At 39.3% G+C, this 9,292-nt stretch overlaps 1 protein-coding gene across 1 annotated transcript; it reads left to right on the forward strand.

Moving 5' to 3' along the window:
- The first annotated feature begins 345 nt into the window (after nucleotides 1-345).
- On the forward strand, nucleotides 346-8,860 carry GZMK (granzyme K). The gene is made up of 5 exons (XM_022597561.2): nucleotides 346-477; nucleotides 751-898; nucleotides 5,841-5,991; nucleotides 6,761-7,030; nucleotides 8,462-8,860. Exons 1-5 carry the CDS (start codon nucleotides 414-416, stop codon nucleotides 8,621-8,623), a joined length of 795 nt encoding a protein of 264 aa, XP_022453269.1. The 5' UTR covers nucleotides 346-413; the 3' UTR covers nucleotides 8,624-8,860.
- The last annotated feature ends 432 nt before the right edge of the window (nucleotides 8,861-9,292 follow it).

Raw genomic sequence — 9,292 nt, forward strand, 5'->3', positions numbered from 1 at the left:
AAAAATAGAGAGAAACTAAATATGATAGGCATCATTTTCTGCCAGGAAAAATAGTAAGTATTACTTTAGAGCAATGAACATCTTTGAACTTCTTTAAGTTCTTATGGCTTGCATATTTTTTATTCTCTCACCATTTATAACATGCATACTTATACAGATATTGAAAATGGTTAACTACAGAAATGAGTACTTTATGACACACATACCTTGCTCTAAAAAGTGCTAAAAGCACAATTCCGAAACTCCCCAAACTGATATATACCTTTAATCTTAGGTGTGAAAAACTTTACCTCTAGAACACTTGTGGTGAGAAAGTTAAATTTGCAAAATCGAAACTCAGTCTTCACACTCTTCTTCCTTCACCAATACAGTCACAATATTTCATCTGGGCTTCTTAAATCTAAGCCATTGAAATGACTAAGTTTTCTTCTTTTTTTCTTTGTTTCCTAATAGCCGGGACTTACATGACTCCAGAGTGTAAGTATCTCCCATACCTACCACATGTGAGAATTAAATGATTTTCTAGTGATTGTATTGTTACATTATAAATGAAACTAATTTTTACCTCCATGTAGCTCCCTCTAAATGTAATGTATTATCCAGTTGTTCATCAGTAAAATTATAATAACTATTAGGTGACAAAGATTTTTTTTAATCTTTGAAAAATGATATAATGACTGTCAAAAGAAGAATTACATGAAATAATCTGCTTAGATCTTTTGCATTAAATCTTTTGGTTTTCTTTTGGAGGTTTCAACATGGAGATTATCGGTGGGAGAGAAGCGTCACCTCATTCCAGGCCATTTATGGCTTCCGTGCAGTATGGCGGCAATCACATTTGCGGGGGCGTGCTAATCCATCCACAGTGGGTGCTGACAGCGGCCCACTGCCACTCTCGGTGAGTAGTAGGCTTACTGTGTTTCCTCAAGTTGGCTAGAAAAGAAGCTCGCCTCTCCCAGGAGAGAATTTGATCTACCCTTAGCTTCTGTGATAACTGACCAACTGGTGGAGTTTATTTACCCTCTCACACATCCGCGATTCTGCCCCAAGTTCTCCTTTTCTGGGAGGTCTAGGCAACTCAATAGACAAATTCAAGTCCTTCATGTAATGCCTGGGAACACAGCAACAGTTATGAAGCGGCAGTATTCCTGACCTTGTTAGGGGAAATCAGACAACCTGAGTTTGCACCCCATTTTACAAATGGGAAATAATAATAGTAGTATATAACTGCTTCATGGGGTTTTGAGGATTAGATAGTATCTATTTAAATATTTTAGCATGCTTAGCACATAGTGAGCTGCAAATAAGTTGCAGCTTTTATTACTGTTATATGTATGAGGAACCTGCTTTGCTAATAGATTTTTGAGACCCCTTACCTTTACTCCCCTGCTCAATGCCCACCGCAGAGGTCTGAGGCCCACAGTTTGGGAATCACAGCTGTAAGGGGCAACAATCTAACTAGGTGAAAAAAAAAAAAGTATAGATGATTTACAAAGAAAAAGAGAGAGAGAGCTATTTTTTCTGGGATACGTAAAATGAAAGCTTTTCTAAAGACGGACTATAACCTCTCATTCTATGATTCTCTTACTTCAGCTAAAAATGTCCAAAACCCTTCTTGGGATGCCACTACCATCACAAAAGGAAAAGCAATAGAAACCTAATTTGGCATTTGTTGTTTTGTTTGTTTGTTTCGGCTTGGGGGGTGCTTTTTTTTTTTTTTTTGTGGTACGCGGGCCTCTCATTGTTGGGGCCTCTCCCGTTGCGGAGCACAGGCTCTGGATGCACAGGCTCAGCGGCCATGGCTTGCGGGTCCAGCCACTCCGCGGCATGTGGGATCTTCCCGGACCGGGGCACGAACCCGTGTCCCCTGCATCGGCAAGCGGACTCTCAACCACTGTGCCACCAGGGAAGCCCGGGGGCTGGTGTTTGTTTGTATGTTTCTTCCTTATGTTTCTTGCTGAATAAGCTAAGAAAAGATGGGGCCTTCTCCTTTCCTTACAAATATGACAGCACTTCACTTAAGAACCTCTTAGCCATAATCATTTACTCTCTAGGCATCAGTTATATCTAAATGGAACAACTGAATTGACTTGCTTCCCATATTTTGGGGATTTTGCTTGGTTGCTCCATTTTAATGAGACTGTTTGAACACAAATTAGAAATTCTGAAGCCTGCAAACTGTGAGAACTTCTGTTTTATTTCTAAATAGCAAGCCACTAATTTCCAATTTAACATGGCTACTTCATTTAAGCAGGGCTCTTGCTGTCACAGAAATCGCCCTTGTGTCCTCATCAGTTCTGTCTTTTCTGGGGCACTTGTCCCCTGGGGACCAGCTAAGCAGAGGGTGACTATCAATAACTGTTCATTCAATTCAGAATATGCACATCTTCAAATACGCTTGTGGTTACACATTCAAATGGATTATAACCTCCCCAGACACAGAGCTTGATTTATTATAAATGCTGACCAAATGCTGGATAGAAAAAAGGAAATAAATTGGAGAGGAGGGGCTTTTTTGGGTTTTGGTTTTTGCTAAGCTAAATGAACACTATGTGAAGTCCTTCACAAGCCATAAATTGCTATCCAAAGGTAAATAGTATTATTAAGTTGAATTTTAAATTTTGTCAAGTGAACTTGACTCAGTAGAAATAGATTCCCAAATTGAAAAATTGGGAAAAAGAGGTCTTGGAATTAAAAAAAAAAAAAAAAAAAAACTATTGCTAAATATTATTTTAAATGGCTGTAGTTTAAAGAACTGCAGAATATGTGGATCAGATTTCCTCTACAGGACACTTGGGTGTAAAAATGTAGGCAGATTGGTGCTTAGAAAAACATTAAGCTTTGTGAAATCCAAAATATTTATGAAATAGTTCAATGGTGGCTTCCCACAAATGGACTCCCAAGTATCCTACGAGAATAGCTTACTAACTCCAGGCCCCTCTCTCAGCAAAATGGTGAAGGGGGCCAAATCTGGGGTGTTCCCTTCTCACTACCCATCCACACTAAGTTCCTCACTTAGTCTCTTGGCCCCTTTATTAGTTGCCATGCCAATTACAAAAGGAAACCAGTAAAAAATCCTCTTGTATAACATTTTCAGCATTTCAATTTATCAGAAGCAAAACTCTCACCAACTCTTGTCCACTGTCTTCCCTAGTCTCCTCCAATGCCTTCTCCCACTGAACACTCCCCCATCCTTTCACCTGCCTAGCCAGTGAATAGATGGAACCTCCTCGCTCCAACCCAGCCCCTTCCACATGGCCTCACTCCATCCCAAATCACTCAAGGCTCCCAGAGTAGAATGGTTACCAATCCAGACCCCAGGTTCAAACAAAAGAAGCTTTAATCCCCCCTGCATTTGCATCCCAGAGCCTCCGCTTAATATTGGTGGGACTTTCTCAAGTTCGTCAATTTATCTGACCATCAATTCCCTCATCTGCAAAATGGGGATAATCATAATACCTCCTCCACAGGGCTGTGGTGAGGTTTAAATGAGGGAAAGTATGTAAAATGCTTAGCACAAAACCTGGCACACTACAGTAACCTAATAAATGTCATCTAATGTTATATTAATATCTGTACCTTCCATGGTAATCACTGAGGAACAAATATCATGGTCCAGTCCTGTTGATGGGATAAAACCATGACAGCCCATCTCTGACAGCCAGGTAGTTCCCTCCTCTCTTAGGCAAGAGAATTCCAAAAATAGGGACCCTACCTTCACTAACACACCCAGAGGAATGGGTTTAAGCAGAAACACTGCTCAGTGCCAAAGCAGAGTGGCAGAGGAAACAAGAGGCTTGAAGGGGCTTGGCACGGGGCTTATAGAGGTGCCATGCAGCCAGACACCTCCAGATGATTCTGACGCAGGTGGTCCAAAGACCACCTGTGGAGAAACACTGCGCTGTGCAAAAGAGACACTAGTATTGTCACTTCTCCTCGGTGGGAATTCATACCTGGATTTAGGTAAGGAGGTGTGATCCTAGAACTCAGGTAATTCCAGGTATCCTGTGGGCAGAAAAAAATTGACCTCTGTAGTACAGATTACAGTTGAAGTATATCTAGAAATGGAAAGTTCAGAAAACATTCATGGTCTGCTTGGGTTGTTTTTGGTATTCATATGTCCCAGTGGAGATAAAAATAACTAATACACTTCAAAGCCATTAACAAATCAAGGAAATTGGTAAAAGATGAAGGAAAAACAGACATTTTCTCAGCACCCTTTCCCTACTCAGAATTCATCTTCCGCGTCCTGCATTTGTATCTCCCAGCCTTCCTGTGTTAGTTATTTATGTATGTATCCATCTTTTCTATTATATCAGTAATCCCAGGGATTTTATATCATCCTTCTCCTCCAAAGCTTTGGGTTTAGTGAGTACGCTGAATTTGGGTTTGAATCAATCCTGAGAAATCCAATCTACATCCTTTGAGAAATTTCATCCCCATCCTGATTTTGCAATAGACAAACTTTTCAACAAATAGAGCTGGAATTCCCAAAATAAACCAGAATAAACTCTTTTGGTAGAAACCAAAAAACAGTAATTCCCAGCAGTCACAGCCTTGCCATACGCAAACCCACCCCAGCATAGCCATATACTGGCTCCCCAAACCTAAAACAACCTCTTATTCCTTTTTCCGTATGTTTCTGTGCTCTTTTTAATTTTTATTAATCTTTATTCATATGTATATATGTGTGTTTATTGGGTATGTATGCTTTTATTGTAATCTGCCCTGACTCTTTTCCACTTGACAATGAAATAGTTACATGTAAACAAATATAATTCTTTTTATCACCTTCCTTGTTCCAAAAAAGGATTTGAAGTCGTTTCCTGAGAACACACATTAAAATGGGATATTTTTGTAGCATGCAAATGGCTCCAAGGTGTTGTCAAGATCTCAAAAAAAAAATTTATATATTTCATAACTAGATGTAAATATAATTTTATTCAACATACAGTAAATCAGATCAACTGTTGAAATACTGGTACTAAAATTGTATATGACTAGAGATTTAAAAAAAAAAACAACTGTTGTTTCTTCATCTGACTCACCAGTTTTTATCCTCTAAATCTCCACAATGGAATTATCAATGACTACTAACTCTAAAGTGTCTTAATTTCAAATGATTTTTCACCTTGAGGAAAGTTTTCCCTTCTTGTCTAAATCATCTTTCTAACTGAGGGGACAGAACATATGAGTATAGTTGAAAGCCATCTAATGGACCTTACTTCTCCATATTGCCCTGAGATGAGGTTTAGACATACCAGATTAGCAAGTGTAGAGTTGTGCCTTTTTACCTTTTAGTTATTAAAACACTTAACATTGGGAAGATGAAAAATTTCTGGATATTGATGGTGGTGGTGATGGATGAACAGCAATGTGAATGTATTTAATGCCTCAGAACAATTTAAAAACGGTTAAAGTTATAAATTTCATGTTATGTATATTTTACCTGAATAAAAAAAACTTAACAATGGTGGATATAAATCACAACCCACAAACTCGAGAAATATAATTTCCTTTATTTTTATATAAATTAACACAACTTTATTGTAAACTTGATCTCAGTCACTTAGGATTTCACTCCTTTTTCCCCACAGTAGGGTACAAGTCCTGATATTCTTTTGCAAGGCTGGGGAATTGGAGTGGGATGGGTTTGGCCCTTGTTATCATCCATTCGTGATTGGGTCCACTGACACCTCTGTCACTCCACCTAATCCTACACAGGTTATCTTGGAGCTGGTCCTTATTCCTGTAGGTATATGGCCTCCTCCACCATTTCTACTCCTCACTGGAAGATTTGAGAATCATTCTGTGGTGTCTATTCTCTTTGCTTTTTTTAGGTTTGCCAAAGGCCAGTCTTCCAAAGTGGTTTTAGGAGCACACTCTCTCTCAAAGAATGAGGCCTCCAAACAAACATTTGAGATTAAAAGATTCATACGATTCCCAAGATTTACATCAGATCCTAAATCGAATGATATTATGCTGGTTGAGGTATGTAGCATTGCATTCCTTCAGTTTCTCCAACATTCTTATACAGCACAGTTCAGTTGTTAAATCATCTACACAAAAGGATGCTGTTGGCACTTTCCCCTTGTTCGAGGTGATTGTGACATATTTTATAAGGGCCCATTATACTCCATTTACTGCCTTGAGAGAAACAAGAAGTTATCACAGATGCATCTGGGCTGTGTTTATACAAGTTAAAACAGCTCTGATGCTCACATACGTGGGAGGAGAACACCCCAACAGGCCCAAGGATCCACACTGCAAGCTTTTTCCCCAATGCTTTTCTCATTAGCAAATGAAAAATACAAGTCACTTATACAACAGAGCCAAGCAAGTGACTTCAGGGATATAGAAGTGAGTTACAACTTAGTCTAGACCATACTTAGTCTAGTCCAAACTTAATCTAGACCATACTCAAGGGTCCTATCTAGCAGGAAATAGCCCAGCCCTCAAAGTCATGACCTATGGATGTTATTCCACAGCAAACCATCCAATGCGGAGCAAAGGCCAGTTTGCTAGAGACTGGGCAAAATTCCTGCTCTGTGTAAGCTCCCTCCCCAAGGATCACTGAGCTCTAAGGGAAATGAAGAGCATGTTCAGAAAAGCAACAACCACAAATGCAGCTGTGGGCTACCACCAAAGTAGATTCAAGAAGAGGGACGCCCTCCTAGCACAGAGGGACCACACATACATCACTCAGGCTAATAATACTACTGGGGACAAATGATAATTTATTCTCTTTTCAATCTGTCAGCTTCACACGGCCGCAAAACTCAACAAACATGTCCAACTGCTCCACCCAAGAGCCAAAAATGATATTAAAGCTGGAACAAAATGCCAGGTTATTGGCTGGGGAGCCACTGACCCAGAATTTTTAAGGCCCTCTGATACCCTGCGAGAAGTCACTGTTACTGTCATAAGTCGAAAAGTTTGCAACAGCCAAAGTTATTACAACCACAACCCTATTATAACTAAAAACATGGTATGTGCAGGAGATGCCAGAGGCCAGAAGGATTCCTGCCAGGTAAGAACCCCTCACTCAAACAGGCATTTCAGGCTGCTGAGCTACAGTCAGGCCCCACCTGCACACCCGCACCGAGGAGGAGAGGCATGGAGAACATCGCATCACAACTCCAAAAAGGTGCCCTCCGATCCTGCACAGTGTTCTCTTTGCTTTCTCATCTACCAATGCAAATGAGTCATAAGTACTTGCGCAACACGTAGTAAGCACTCATTAAGTGTTAACTTAATATCCTTAAAAGGATAGTTAACTATATCTGATAACTTTTACTGAGGGGTATTACCGCCCTTAGAAAGCCTACCAACTCTGAGGTCAGTAGTGGTGATTAGAAGGTAACTTCTCAACCCCCCACCATCACCACCTTTAAACTAATAGGTCTTCTAAAACCCAAATGCAAAAAGCTCAAATGTATATTATGTGTTTCTTAAATAATGTTGACTAACTGCTAACTGACTAAAAGGAACAACAGTCATGCTTTTCAAAATCTTCTTTTTCCTGAGGCAGTAAAAAAAAAAAAAATAGGTGATCATGTTTACAGGTGATGAAGGCTGCCTAGAACAGATGGATTACTAATTTTTTTTAAAATACAATATAATACTCACATTATACTATATTAAGCATTATCAAGGGGAGGGTATGATGATGGCAAAGATCATGTGTAACTGCGGTGCCCCAAGATCATCAACCCCCTCAGCCTCTATTTTCACAGCCAACCAAGCACAAAGTACTGCAGTTTTTGATGTGATTGGCAGCAGAGGCAAAGACTGCTCTTTAGATTTGAAAGCTAGCTCCTTATCTGAAAGGCCAGGCTTCCCCCTCTATCACCTTGTCACTTTCCTTGACAGAATTTTTGTTTATTGTTTTGTTGTCAGAGTGAGTCCTCAAGAATCAGTTCATTGAGCAAGTATTTACTAAGTGTCGGGTATGTGCAGAGCCCCACGTTCAATCATATGATGATAGACAAAAATAATAGAGAAGATAGAGTACCTGTCACCAAGACATTTACTTTAATACATTGCTCTTTTCTACCAGTCTCAATAGCAACTTGATTTCAAATCCATGAGCACCAAAATGGAATTCATAATTTTGAAAATTTCTTTTATTTCCGTGGGTTATTTCAAACTTTATGCCTACCCATTTCTTCATGAATAAAGTTCAGCAGTCACTGATTACCAAAGGATGTAAATATACATAGTCTTAGACAGAGACAGGGACATGGACAAAGAGAGGCAGACAGACAGATGGACAGAACCATGGTCCTGGATGGAGACAGAGACACAGAGAATCTATACTGCATCAGGGGCTGTATCAGGCACTCTGCAGGACACAAAGAAACCAAGGACCCAGATAATAATCCTTTGAGTAACTAACAGCTGATGGTTGAAAAAGTTCAACAGCTTCTTACCAATTATCTGCCCGTTTTCTTTTTTCCAGGGTGACTCAGGGGGCCCCTTGATCTGCAAAGGTGTCTTCCATGCCCTAGTCTCTGGAGGTCGTAAATGTGGTGATGCCAAGAAACCTGGAATCTACATCCTATTAACCTGGAAATACCAGGCTTGGATCAAAAGCATCTTGGCCCCATCTCATGCAAACTAAGACTACACATGATTTTCTTAGCTCTACCAGTTGCTTGTTTTCGTTTTTGTTTCATAATATGTTCCACAGGCCAACTTATCTTCAGAGGTAGTTGAATGTAGCTAAAGTGGAGCACAGTTAGGGTCCACTCCTAACCCATTAGGACTGATTTTGTTAAGAAATCAAGTTCTTTTTCACATGTACCACTGATGTATTTCTACTCTGCTGATCTTATTCTGAATAAAATTTAGAAGACTATCTGCTTGTCTTGTATGGAAATAAGATACAGGGAACGATATATCCCCCGACTCCACCCACTATCCCCCAAAAGGGCAAGAAGGTGATTAAACAAGACAGTAATGGCATCACCTTTAACCAGGTTTATGTTGTGATTTCTGCTGGATCATCCTAAGCTGTATTTTTAAAATAAGAAACACTAAATTCAAACACCCTAACTCAAGTTAAGAAAAAATCATTAAAAAAAAAAAAGAAAAAATCATCAAGGTTTATACAAATATTTAGATAGCACTTATTATTTTTTTATGTCACATTTTGTTCCAAACAGGATTTAAAGCAAAATACAAAAATACCTACAATAAAACAAAATATGAAATTAAAAACAATTTTTCCTCAAAATATTAATAAAAATACAATGTGATCCAGCAATTTCACTTCTGGATATTTGTCTGA

This window comes from Delphinapterus leucas, chromosome 3 (genome assembly GCF_059928025.1).
Source record: "Delphinapterus leucas isolate spDelLeu-1000000601 "Yukka" chromosome 3, BTC_Dleu_Yukka2, whole genome shotgun sequence".
Taxonomy (NCBI): Eukaryota; Metazoa; Chordata; class Mammalia; order Artiodactyla; family Monodontidae; genus Delphinapterus; species Delphinapterus leucas.

What these genes read in the sequence shown, in the direction of transcription:
- GZMK (XM_022597561.2), top strand. Translation starts at nt 414, where the DNA reads ATGACTAAGTTTTCTTCTTTTTTTCTTTGTTTCCTAATAGCCGGGACT. An exon ending in GACTTACATGACTCCAGAGT is followed by an intron (nt 478 to 750) that starts GTAAGTATCTCC and finishes TTTCTTTTGGAG; the next exon opens with GTTTCAACATGGAGATTATC. An exon ending in GCGGCCCACTGCCACTCTCG is followed by an intron (nt 899 to 5,840) that starts GTGAGTAGTAGG and finishes TGCTTTTTTTAG; the next exon opens with GTTTGCCAAAGGCCAGTCTT.